This window comes from Eublepharis macularius, chromosome 3 (assembly GCF_028583425.1).
Source record: "Eublepharis macularius isolate TG4126 chromosome 3, MPM_Emac_v1.0, whole genome shotgun sequence".
Lineage (NCBI taxonomy): Eukaryota > Metazoa > Chordata > Lepidosauria > Squamata > Eublepharidae > Eublepharis > Eublepharis macularius.
Genome location: NC_072792.1, coordinates 49,941,241 through 49,954,821, shown reverse-complemented (window position 1 = coordinate 49,954,821; position 13,581 = coordinate 49,941,241). Strand labels below are relative to the sequence as shown.

The 13,581-nt window shown below is 47.1% G+C and overlaps 1 protein-coding gene across 1 annotated transcript; it reads left to right on the top strand.

Annotated features, from left to right (window-relative positions):
• Window positions 1–647: 647 nt before the first annotated feature.
• On the top strand, window positions 648–1,784 carry GPR45 (G protein-coupled receptor 45). Its single transcript, XM_054974946.1, has one exon. It carries the CDS (start codon window positions 648–650, stop codon window positions 1,782–1,784), a length of 1,137 nt encoding a protein of 378 aa, XP_054830921.1.
• The last annotated feature ends 11,797 nt before the right edge of the window (window positions 1,785–13,581 follow it).

Genomic DNA, 13,581 nt, shown 5'->3' with positions numbered 1-13,581 from the left:
CTTATGCAGACCGGTGAGTAGACCATAGACAGAGGCAGCCCTTAATTCTGATCAGGTGTGATTAACTGGCAGACCATTTAGCAATGTGTTTTTATTGTCTCTTTATACATGCTTTAACTATTTCTTGTACACCTTAATATTATAGCAAGGAAAGAGTTTAGAAACACTCAGGACTAAGCAAGCAATTCACGGTTTGTCCTAGCCATGAGTAAAATGATTACCAAACTTGTAGAAATATATCTAAAATTAACTTTCATATACAAGCTAACTGTTGTAAACTGAGTAAACCGAACTTTAGGGTGTGTTGCAAGAGTCTTTCTATGAAGGTAAAAATTATATACATATTATTAAGAACTGCTGGATGGCATCACTGTATTTCTTTTCTCCTGTTTTCTAGATTGGAGAGTCTTTGAATGAATGCTTTTGGTCGTGCCTTTGCCAACATCTCTATACAGTAGCGGAAGGACTTTGTTTTTTGCTAACTTCTCTATAGTTTGGTTCCTTTTGTGATTTATAAAAATGTTCTTCAGATATACATTTATTCGTAGACCTACAAACATTGGTTCCAAGTTTGTGTGGATGATAAGATGGAAAAATGGCAACTGTCAAAGAATTAGCAGGAAGACTTGGGGGAGGTTGCATCCCTGATGTCAGCATTTTTCACTGCGATGGCATGCAACGAGACTCCAACAGACAGTTTTGTTGCCCTGAATGTAAGCGCCCAGTTCCCAGCCTTCAGTTCCACAACCTTGCCTCCTCCACTCAGGATTTTGTTGGCTATAATAATGCTCGTCATGATTGCCATTGGCTTCTTTGGCAATGCCATTGTCTGCCTCATTGTCTACCAAAAACCAGCCATGCGTTCAGCTATCAATCTGCTTTTAGCTACTTTGGCCTTCTCTGACATCATGCTGTCTTTGTTCTGTATGCCTTTCACTGCCGTTACCATCATAACAGTGGACTGGAACTTTGGGGCTTACTTCTGCCGGCTGTCAGCAATGCTCTACTGGTTCTTTGTCTTGGAAGGTGTCTCTATACTCTTGATCATTAGCGTTGACCGATTCCTTATCATTGTGCAGCGACAAGACAAACTGAACCCTCATCGTGCCAAAGTTATGATTACCATCTCTTGGGCCTTTTCCTTCTGTATCTCTCTTCCTTCATTGGTTGGATGGACGTTTGTAGAAGTCCCAAGCCGGGCTCCCCAATGTGTCCTAGGGTATACGGAGTTCCCTGCAGACAGAGCTTATGCTGTGACATTAATTGTGGCTGTTTTCTTCATCCCTTTCAGCATCATGTTGTATTCTTACCTTTGTATTCTGAATACTGTCCGTCGGAATACTGTCAGAATCCACAACCATGCTGAGAGCATGTGCTTGAGTCAGGTGAGAAAACTAGGCCTGATGGGGTTGCAGAAGCCTCGTCAGGTGAATGTTGACATGAGCTTCAAGACCAGGGCCTTCACAACCATTCTCATCCTGTTTGTTGGCTTTTCCCTCTGCTGGCTTCCCCACACAGTATTCAGCTTGATGTCTGTGTTCAGCAAGCAGTTCTATTATAGCTCCTCATTCTACATCACTAGCACCTATGTGTTGTGGCTGAGTTACCTCAAATCGGTGTTCAATCCTGTCATCTACTGTTGGAGAATTAAGAAATTCCGTGAGGCCTGTCTAGAGTTCATACCGAAAACCTTTAAGATCTTTCCCAAAGTGCCTGGACGAACAAAAAGGAGAATAAGGCCAAGCACAATATATGTCTGTAGTGAGTATCAGTCTACTGTTTAGGACTAAACCAGGAGCATTCTTAGGAAGAAATGGAAATTCTGAATGGTTTTTTCTCGTTAATAGGGTTGCCAGCCTCTAGGTGGAGCCTAGAAATCTCTCAGAATTACAATTGATGTTCAGATGACAGAGATCAGTTTCCATGGATAAAATGGAAGCTTTGGAGGGTGGACTCCATGGCGTCATACCCTCTTGAGGTCCTTCCCCGCCCCAAACTTCCCTTCTCCCCAGCCTCCACTCCCAAATCTCCAGGAATTTCCCAACCCAGAGTTGGCAACCCTACTCATTACTTTTATACTGCCATTTTTGCAATGCTGTCTTTGGTACTGACTGCACAGCAAATTTGAAATTTTTCATGCTACCCGTTCAGTAAGAAAATCGAACCCTTTTGTTAAATATTTTAACAGTAAATTGAATCCTATGATCGTCGTCGTCCTTCTGTGCAGCCCCACATTGGGACTGCGCAGGCGCAGGCCAGCCGCGGAGAAGATTCTTTTAGCTTCTAGAAATGTGACGGGGACGTTCGGGCCCATGGCGCATGCGCGCCGGTGTTCCCGCCAATTTTGAAGTACAAGTACCCGAACGTCCCCGGCATTCCCTCAGTTCCTTTTTCGCCGCCGTTCTTTAGCTGTCGCTCGTGTCTTCGGACTGTTCGTCGCTTGTGAGTTATCGCTTCATTTTCTGGGACACGCCTCCACCATGTCCCATTCCTCTCTATTTAAAAAATGCCAGCAATGTGGCACTAAAATGACCCACTCAGACGGTCATGACCTGTGCCTTATCTGTTTGGGCGAGGGGCACGTCGTGGAGCGCTGTAAGTTCTGCATGGCCTTCACCCCGAAGGCGCGGAACGACCGCAAGGCCAGGCTCCGAGCCTTCCTTTGGAACGCCAACCTTCTGCCGCCCAAACCGTCTGGATCGTCCGGGAGCAAGCCCAGCTCTGTCGCTCCCTCGCCGGCTCCGCATAAGTCGCCGGAACCGCTCCCCTCGGATCCGACGGGGCCGCCCGTTCCGGAGGGCTCGACTGCCTCCGGTTCCATGAGTGTTCCGTCCAGTCGGAAGGCGAAGAAACGCGCTTCGTCGAAGCCTTCTTCGAAGCCCTTGGCCACTGCGGCTTCTTCGGAGCCCCCGCCAAAAAAGGCAAAGGCCAAGTCGAAAGCCAAGAGCTGTGCTTTATCGCCGGCCCCGACATCGTTGGCTGGTTCGCCTCCCAGATCGGCCCCTCCTGCTGAGGACGTCAGGAGTCTCCTGCACACCCCTTCGCCTCCTCGTACGCCTCCTCCGGTGGTTCCGGACGACTATGAATCGTTCCCTTGTTTTTCAGAACCGTTCCAGGAGTTTGAACGCTCCTTGCCATCTGCTCCGGTCCCGTCGGAGGTCTCCGTTCCGGCGCAGCCAGTCTTGTCGGTTCCGGCGCCGTTTCACCGATCCGTTCCGGTGCCTGCTGCTCTACCTCCTTGGCAGCCTGTCCCGGGCTTTGGGAACGTGGCCTCCTGGCAAGATTTCGTGGCTTGGATCCAGCAGTCCGCCCCCTTCCTGCCTGGCCCATCGGCGCCCTTGACCTCGGTTCCGGCGCCGTCGACTCTGCCACTTGCTCCGCCTGCTGCTCGGCCGCATCGCCATCTTTCGGCTCCCGAGCCTTGTACCTCGGTTCCGACGGAGCGCCCTTCGGTTCCGACGCAAACCCCGGCGGTTTTCTCCGACTCCGAGGATGAAGAGGGCCTGGCGTCTCCATCAGAGTACTCCTCGGACGCGGCTTCCGACCCTTCCCCTGATGATGCTGTGGGGGAGCTCCGTTCGTCGTCTCCTAATGACGACTACAGAGTGTTCGCGGAGCAGCTGGTCCAGATGGCCACGGCACTGGAGCTGGATGTCGCCTCTTCCACCTCAAAACCCAAGAGCAAGCTGCTGGAGCCGCTGTACTCTGGCTCTCCTGCCTCGGTGGCGTTCCCCCCTGTCGAGGATCTCGTCGACAATGCCCTCGCGCTCTGGCAGACCCCTGCTTCCGTTCCGCCTACGGCCAAGAAGGTCGAGAAATATTATCGGCTCAAGCAGGAGGATTGCCCTTACCTCTTCACCCATCCGAAACCCTCTTCCATCGTGGCCGAGGAGGGTCAAGCTCGGTTCCGACGCGGTTCCTCTTCGGCTCCGTTGGATCGGGAGGGCAGAAAGCTAGATGGCATTGGTCGGAAGGTGTATTCTTCGGCTTCCCTGGGGTTCCGTATCGCCAATTTCCAAGTGATAATGGGCTCCTACAATCTCTTCTTGTGGAAGCGACTATCCTCCTACCTCTCTGACCTTCCCGACGCTTCCCAGTTGGCCTGCAAGGACACTGTTAATATCTTGTTCTTGGACAGGCTACGGCCTTTCTTGCCCCGTTGGCGACTCATTACTACTGATAACTGGGTCCTCTCTATTGTGGCCCGTGGTTATAAGTTATCGTTTACCACTGCACCCCCTCTTTCGCACCCCCCTCGTTGTGCTTCTTGTTGTAATGTTGTGTTACAAAATAATGTTTTGGAGTTGGTTAACAAAGGTGCTGTCCGGGTGGTCGATGTCTCTGCTTCCCCTTGGGGATTTTATTCAAGATACTTTCTTGTGGATAAGAAAGATGGGGGGTCTCGTCCCATTTTGGACCTTCGGGCCCTTAATACTTACTTGAGGGTGGAAAAGTTTAGGATGCTTACTCTGTCCCGAGTATTGGAACTCTTGGAGTCAGGCGTCTGGATGGCCATTTTGGATCTCAAAGACGCCTACTTCCACATTTCCATCTTTGAGGGCCACAGAAAATATCTCCGTTTTACCTGTGGAGGCGCTGTCTATGAGTACACAGCCTTGCCCTTTGGCCTGGCCTCGGCGCCCAGGGTGTTCACTAAATGTATGGCCACCGTGGTGGCACATTTACGGTCTAGTGGCTGTTTTGTCTATCCATATTTGGATGATTGGCTCCTGGTGGGTCCCTCCTCTGATTCCCTCCGGGCCTCTATCGCCCTCACCTTGTCCGTGCTAGACGGCCTGGGGCTAGTGGTCAATTTGGGGAAGTCTGTGTTGTCCCCAGGTACGAGCATTAGGTTCATCGGGGTCCACTTTGACTCTCTGCTGGGCCGGGCTTATCTACCCCCGGACCGCTTGAGCAGGCTGTCCTGCCTGGCCCGCCACTTCGTGCATAACCGGTTTCAAACTGCCCTCCTGATTCAAACCTTGTTGGGCCTCATGGCCTCCTCCACAGGGGTGGTGTGTTTTGCACGTCTGCACATGCGGCCTCTGCAAAACTGGTTTGTTCGGGTTTTCAACCCTCTCGCTATGAGTCAACACCGTGGGTTTTCCATCCCGAGGGTGATACAGCGGTCCTTGGTGTGGTGGACTGTCCCTGAGAATTTGTCCAAGGGTTGTCCTTTTGGTCCCTTCCTGCCGGAGGTCACCGTCTTTACGGACGCTTCCAATCTAGGCTGGGGAGGGCGTTGTGGGCGCCTGTCTGCTCAGGGTGTTTGGTCCTCCCTTGAGGTAAACATGCACATTAACCTCTTAGAGCTTAGAGCGATCCGTTACTCCCTTGCTTCTTTTGCAGATGTCATTCGGAACAAGAGGGTGCAGGTCCTGTCGGACAATACCACAGCCTGTTACTATCTCAACAAGCAGGGAGGAACGGTCTCGCTCAAGCTCTGCAGGGAAGCGACTACGCTCTGGAACTGGGCCATTACCAACAACGTCCTGCCCAAGGCCGTTCATATTGCGGGGGAGAGCAACACAGCAGCAGACGCGCTGAGCAGAGTGTTTTTGCCCCAACACGAGTGGTCCCTCAACAGGGCTTACCTCCATGTGGTTTTCCGCATGTGGGGCACCCTGCTTGTCGACCTCTTCGCCACAGCCCACAACACACAGGTTCCCCTGTTCTGCTCCCGGGCCGGGATTGGCCATCGTTCACTGGGGGATGCCTTCCAGATACCCTGGTCTCCAGGGCTTCCCGCCCTTCCCTTTTACGCCTTCCCGCCCTTCCCACTCCTTCACAAGGTCCTCTCCAGGATCAGAGCCTTCCGGACCCATTGTATCCTGCTTGCCCCTCGGTGGCCTCGCCAGGATTGGTTCCCCCTTTTACTCTCCCTGTCGCAGGGGCGGTGTCTCCCGCTTCCACACGCCCCAGACCTGCTACTCAGGGACGGGGTGTGGCATCACGATGTGGCAGTGCTAAATCTGGCTGCCTGGCTCCTCTGCGCCCCAGACTAGGCCTCTCTGCTAGGGTGCTTAACGTGATCTTGAATGCCCGAAAACCGTCTACCAGGTTGTCCTACCAGAGGAAGTGGTCACGTTTCTCTAGGTGGTTAGCCCCCAAAGGGGTTTCCCCTTTCACTTGCCCGCTGCCTGTCATTCTGGACTACCTCCTGGACCTGTGCTCCCAAGGCCTGGCGTTCTCCAGTGTTAAGGTGCACATGGCTGCTATCTCTGCCTTCCATGAGCAGATTGATGGGAGGACTGTGTTTGCACATTGGCTGTCCAAACAGTTCCTGAAGGGCCTACTAAAGTCCTTTCCTCCTAGGGCCCATCCTATTCCTCAGTGGAGCCTGACCCTGGTGCTCTCCCGTCTGATGCTCTCCCCTTTTGAGCCCCTGTCTACCTGTCCCTTGCCTCTGCTCACGCAGAAGGTGGCCTTTTTGGTTGCAGTCACTTCCTCCAGGCGGGTTGGGGAGTTGTCTGCTCTGAGGTGTGACCCCCCCTTCCTGCAGTTCTTCCCCGGTACGGTCATGCTCCACACTAGTATGCAATTCCTGCCCAAGGTGGTTTCCAAATTTCACCTGCGTCAAAAGGTGGTCCTTCCTTCCTTTTTTCCTACACCCTCTTCCCCAGAGGAACGTACTCTACACACATTGGATGTGAAACGTGCTTTATTGTTTTATTTACATCGCACCAAGTGTTTCAGGAAGTCTCCTGCCCTGTTCTTGTGTTACTCTGGCCCTCGCAAGGGCTCGCCAGCTTCTGCCCAGTCCATCTCTCGCTGGATTGTGTCTGCAATTAAACTTTGTTATCAGCAAGCTGGAGTCCGGTGCCCGTTGTTGATTACTGCTCATTCTACTCGAGCACAAGCTGCCTCTGCTGCCTTCCTGCGAGGAGTGCCACTCCAGGACGTCTGCCAAGCTGCAACGTGGTCTACCGCTGACACTTTCATTAAACATTATTCTGTAGACGTGAATGCACGCCGTGAATCCGCTGTTGGCACGGCTGTTCTGCATTCTTTGTTCACCTAGACACTCACACCCGCCCCCATTGGTGAGATGCTAGCTATTCTCCCAATGTGGGGCTGCACAGAAGGACGACGACGATAAACAGGGTTTCTCACCTGTAACTGTTGATCGTCGAGTCTCTTCTGTGCAGACACACATTCCCTCCCGCCTGCCCCGCTGTGAGTGCTTGGTTTACTCCATTGTTTCTCCGGCGGCTCAGGTGAACTGAGGGAATGCCGGGGATGTTCGGGTACTTGTACTTCAAAATTGGCGGGAACACCGGCGCGCATGCGCCGTGGGCCCGAACGTCCCCGTCACATTTCTAGAAGCTAAAAGAATCTTCTCCGCGGCTGGCCTGAGCCTGCGCAGTCCCAATGTGCGTCTGCACAGAAGAGACTCGACGATCAACAGTTACAGGTGAGAAACCCTGTTTTTCTTCTTTTTTCTAAGCAGGAAAATTATAATTACCATGGATGAAATACAGGCTGGCTCCTATGACTCCTTTCTGCCCAGCAAGGAGGTTTGCTCCAATGAAGGTAACTTCCTTCGCTGCTGCAAGACTCCTTATTTGGTGGCAGTTGTCAGATCCAGGCCAGCGTCTGCTAACTTTTGTTAAGTCAGAATCCTCTTCTTAAGGCCAATGCACTTCCCAGAATGAAAGTTGAGGCTTCTGAAAGTTAGAGATTATGCACAAATCTAGCCCAAATGGGTTAGTTTCATACATCGGGCTGCAACTCTTGGGAATAAGTTTTAATGGCCTCGTGGACTCCTTTCTGAATAAACATAAGATGGAGCAGTGTGCCAAATTTCATTTCTTTCAGTGAAAGGATGCACTTTAGCAAGGTGATGCCTTTTGATATTAACAGCTGATGAATGTACTTCAGCAAATGCGAGTTATGACTAGACATGGGCATGAACAGGAAAAAAACCCGAATGTGGTGTTCGTTGTTCGTTGCCATCCACGAACAACGAACACTGATGAACATGATACTGTCATGAATATGTTCGTTGTTCGTGAGGGCCAGCAGGCTCTCCTCCAGCCATCAAGATCCCTACCGCACCACTCCCAGAAACCCTACCTGATCAGGCAGCAGGAAATGTACCAATAATAAATAATAGCTTGGCCCCAGAGTCTGGCAGCAGCCCTGGAACCAGAAGGGGTAGATCCCTATCCCACCACACACCAAGAAAATTCAAGCTCCAATGCACTCACCCTGACTCTCTAACAGCAGCTGTCTCTCCCTGAAAGCCAGAGCTGGGAGCCCCCCTCCCCGCTGGTCTTTTCCCCTTCTAACAAATTTGGAGCTCCAGTCCACACTTGGAAGGAAGACCTGCCTATCAAGCTAAATTGGGCTTAGATTCGGGTTTCCAGGACAACAGCAGGAGTTCAGACAATCCCTGCCTGAGTTGCCAAGGGAATTGATTGCAGGTGCCAGACTCTCTTGTTTGACGAACAGCAACGAACAAGGCTTGCAACAACCACCTGTTCGTTTAGAATGGGACCTCATGAACAGCTTGTTTGCAAACAGCAGATTGGGCTGTTCGTGGGTTTTTTTAGTTCATATTGCTGTTCATGCCCATCTCTAGTTATGACTAACTAAACGAATGGGGGGTTATGTGTTTACTTGGAAGCTTTGTTACACAGACATCTTGGTACAGATTGGTTCCCAAAGAAACACACAAACTACACTGAGTTCCAGGTCTGTAGACGAAACCTGACAACCGACCTTCCGTCATACCAGAACGTTGCGGCGGGGAGCAGGGGCAGTAGTCTTTAAAAAAAACCATATGACTGAATCTTGAATGCCATTACTTCAGTGAGACTACATACTTCCTTAAGATTGCTGAAGACTGACACCTTGAGTATTAAACTGTGCGCTTTGGTTTGCAATCCAACGCACAAGCACCTAGATAGAAATCCTATTGATAGTGATGCTGCTTGCTTTTAAATTGGTATAGATAAGATCTGTTTGTTAGTCACACAAATGATTTCAATTAGCTGGATTTTAGTCCAGCTAATTTTTTGTTATATTGCACTCTCTGTTTAAGTTTCTTTTTGTTATTATATCCTTCATAAACCATGATTCACATCACACATCCTACTACACATTTTGCAAGATTAAATAATTTATAACTATGGTGATGCTCCTCTACAACAGTTCAAGCATATTGGTAGAAAAGTATGGCAAATACTTAAGTGTGTTCTTTTAAATTTGAGAGAAGCAGTACAAATATAGATGTAGAAGACTACTCACAATAATATGTACCACAATGCTCTGTAATAAATTTAAGATGTGATTTACATTGATCAAGATGGTGCTTTTTTGTTTGAATGAATTCCAGTTTTCATTACATTTTTTGTCTACATTTTGGGACCCATATAATATGTTAATTTGGTCATGTATCTATTCAGGTAATTTATCCTTTTTCCCCATTGGAAATCTTTTTTTGAACTTAGGATAAGAAATCTTGCTGTTACTATATAATTCGTTTAGTTGTTTATGTATACGCCTTTTCCAGTGGAACCCAAGAAAGCTTTTGTGTCACAGTAGGGATTTGAACTGGAGCCCTCCCAGTTTGTAGTCTGAAACTCTAACCACTCCACTCCACTGGGCCTCAATGGAAGAGAAAATCTCTCTGTGAATACTCTTTATTGGTTTTATAAGTACTAATAATCAACGGTTCAAAAGACAGTCACTCCAAGTTTTGGGCTTTGATCTATCAATGTGAAAGTGGAAAGGAAAAGCATTAGCTGCATATAGAGGAACAGAATGTACCCCAGATGGGTGAAATTGTTTTTTAAAATTGTACAGGAAGAAATACCTTGCACAGTGTCTTATGCATCTGGAATAGACAGTAGGAATATAATTTGCTAAACAGACAACAAAAAGTAATCTTAGCATTTCCACATGCACAAAGCCTGGTGTGTGTGAGGAAATCTTCCATGAGTTGCAGCCCTTGTTCATGCAGAGCAAGGTAATTGAAAGTGTAATTTTTTTAAAATTACAGTTTCAAATTGATATATTGATTGGGATAGTCAATGAATAGCATCTAAATTATAAAGCAGCCCATAAGATGTAATAGCTAGGTTTAAAGTTTTATATTGCCAGTCCACATTTCCATTTTCCTCCACCACTTTTTAGTTTTTATATTACTATTGTTATATTGGTACAGCTTGAAAAAAAATGGCTGGAGCAGAAAAGGGCTTCTAACAGAAGCTGAATGCCCATCTGTTTGCACCAGGCCATGGATAGCCTCTTGCTGCAGCCTCCCTCTCAGATCTCACGCCCTTCAGGACCAGAGCAGAAAGGAGGTTGGCATGCCCTGGCCCATGACGAACTCCCTGCAAACCTCATTACATTACTAAAGCCCTTTACACACAGCCTTTGGAACCCGTTTTGGCTGCTGATTGCTAGTCAGTTTTGCCTGCCATTTCAGATATAACCAGTTTGGCAGCCAGTTGCTAAGGGACTTTTTAAAAAACCTTTTCTGACAAAGCCACTTGCATCTCTTTTGCGATGTAGGTGTGAGCTGTAGTTTTTGAAAACAGGTTTTTCCCCATTCTCAGCTTTTCAGTGTATTTCCCATTAACTGCGGAGTACTGTTTGAAATGACCGTAGCACTTCTGATGCCTTTATCTTCCCGCCCATTTCCAATGTATTCTTTTTAAAAAGCATATAGAGATTGGTGCGGTAACATTTTAACAATAGGCCTAAGCAGGAATCTCTGAACTTCCAGTTTTCATTTTCCCAGCATTTCATTTCATCAAAGACTTTTTTAAAAAAATGAAAGCCAGGAATTCAAGGAACCTGCTGTGCCTACTGGTACAATGCTACAGCGATCTTTTTGTGCTGATTTATTTTTTTTAAAATGCAAAAGCCTAGGTGGCCCATGGGGAGTTGAGGCCTAGCCATTTCCCATGCCAGAAAAAGCAGCACTGTCTGAAAACAACCTCAGCGAGTCACATCTGGTTCATGAAGGGAAGTAAATGCTGTTTGAAATTACTGTCTCCATATCCTTTACATAAACTTAGGGTGCCAACAAATAACTGAATTAAAATGGCAATATGAAAGGGTCCCAAATCTGAATAGCTGAGGTGGCTATGACTGATAGGTTTCATTTTAATTTGGAAAGGGCTAAGCTGGAAGCTTTTTTCCTGTCCTAATATGCTATTTTGGGTGTGTGTGTGTGTGTAGAGAATTTCTACAGTGGAAGATTATCATCCAATACACTGAAGTGGAACATCCAATTCTACTGCTTGTAGTTCAGGCAAAATATTTCCTCAGGTTCAACAGCATTTGATCCCCAGTAACTGAACACAGAAGCAGCACCTTAGATCTAGTTCCTAAGGTCATCAACACACCTCTATAAAGCCAGCATGCTAAACTCAGACCTCTTCTCTGTATAATCTAATTCAGAGGTCCCCGGCCCCTTTCAGCTTGCAGGTACCCTTGGAATTCTGAGACAGGATGGTGGGCAGAACCGCAAAATGGCTGCCACAGGAGACTGAGCCAACCACAAAATGTCAGGGAGTAATAGTAACTCTTCAGCGTTTCAGGCAGAAGCTCTGCAGCACAGGATGTCTTTTAAAATAGTGTTTGAAAATATTCTCTCACATACGCACAATGAAGATCCTTGATTGGTGATGGTATTTGCTGCCAAAGCAATTTTTTAAACTTCACAGTTGGTCATCAATGGCCAGTTAGAAATCCTGCTGGCCAAAGTCACACCTGGTCTCCACCCACTTTCTAACATCATTTGGGTGCCATGTTGAGGACCCCTTATGTAGTTTAATAAATGAATTTTGTGGATCTGTCCTACCTGCAGTCTGAACAGAACTAGGCCTTAGAATCAGTATCAAGTGTTGGTTGATTCCATAATCTTCAGTGAAATGTATCTCTGCCATAATATAGGGTTTTCTCTTAATCTATTTTTTCTCTTCATTGTGGTGGGGTGTTTGCCAAACTTGATAACCATTTCTTATAGATGTATACTAGTTAATTTTTATTGTACAAATACTCTACCCACACTAGTCACCAGTGCAGGAACCAGGCAGCAAGGAAATCAAGGTGGGAGACGCCAGGCTAATCAATTTTATTCTTGCATGAAACCTAGAAACTACATTAAGATGACAAGGAATTGTTCAGGGCCAGCGTTATAGCTTAGAAAGGAGTAGAACATGCAGCTCCAGGCTCCCTTTCCCTCTGTTAGTACACTACACTACCTACCAAGCTGTTAAAAATCACACTTCATAGGTATCATGCATATTGGTAGAAATGGGTTTCGCAGAGGGGGTGGGTGGGTTCAGATGTGTATCAGCGTTTGGAAGATGGTACTCTCTCACACTGACAAAGTAGTAGTGTCCCTTTTGTTACAGAAAAAATTCTGCATGAATGTAATTTGTTCTGAAAACAATAATACAAGGTATCTTTGCTTGTAGAAGCATAAATGCTGCGTGCATCCTGTTGATTTGGGATACTTACTCAAATCAATTGTATATAAAAAAGCAAATGAAAAAAAGGATTAAGACCCAATATTTAGTTGAAAGGACATCAAGAGGCTTGCAGTATCTGAAGTTTTCATATAAAAATGGAAAACCCCAAGCAATGTTCTTAAATTCTAAAAAAGAAGTGAATCTTACATCAGGACCAGATGCTACAGTGCTTCTTCACCTTTAGGGTATATCTTTTCAAGGCCAGATGACTGGTATTTGGAACCCTTGAAAGACATCTGTTAACTCTCCCACACCCCAAACACTGTTTTGAACACAGAATGAGAATGCAGGTTACTTATGAAAAATGTAAACCAGCAAACAATCTGAAGTTCCCATTATTGAGTTCTCACACACACAGTCAGTGATGCTTTCAGTGTGTGTGTGGGGGGGGGGTAGTTATCTAGAAGGCACAGAAAATAACATAGGTCTTTTCTGCACGGGGCTTCTTCAAATCTGGCCCCATACTGCATCGATTTGTCTTCAGACTACTTCCCAGACTTCTTTGCATTCCACGGATAAAGGCTGCCACTGCCACAGAATCTATTTTCTCCTGGCTTTTCTGCAGATTTTCTCCCTGCACACATACCCCAATGTTTTTTTCCAGCAAAGTCAAACCAGGTATTTTTGGAAGCACAGAATGCTTTCTTTGGTGTGAGGCCTGGCCCTGCTTTTTGCCCTCCTCTTTGTTCCCCTGCATCTTGAATGGTTGAACAGCAACCAATCATGTTTTTTTTCCTGAATTTCTTTTAATTAAATGGCAAAGTTGCAAAGTTGGTGCCATTAAAAAAAGGCAAAAAAACCAAAACACCTTTGTAAGTTTCCTCAGCGATTAACTGAGGAAACTTACAAGTCCTCAAAGCCAGAAGAATCGAGACATTTTTCCAGTGTAGAAATAAAAAACAGACACCACTTCGGTTCAACTCCCTCAAAGTGTAGAGTTAAAGCATCGAAGCAGGATGGGGCCAAAATGGATGAATAAAGTGGATCCAATCCTCATGGGTTGAATATGCAGAAAGCCCAGTGTAAAGTTCACCATGGGGAAGAGGCCATAGGCAGGTAAAGCTACACTAGAGGGTAAGTTAGAAAGCAG

Coding starts and splice junctions, on each gene's coding strand:
- GPR45 (XM_054974946.1), top strand. CDS start 648: ATGTCAGCATTTTTCACTGCGATGGCATGCAACGAGACTCCAACAGAC.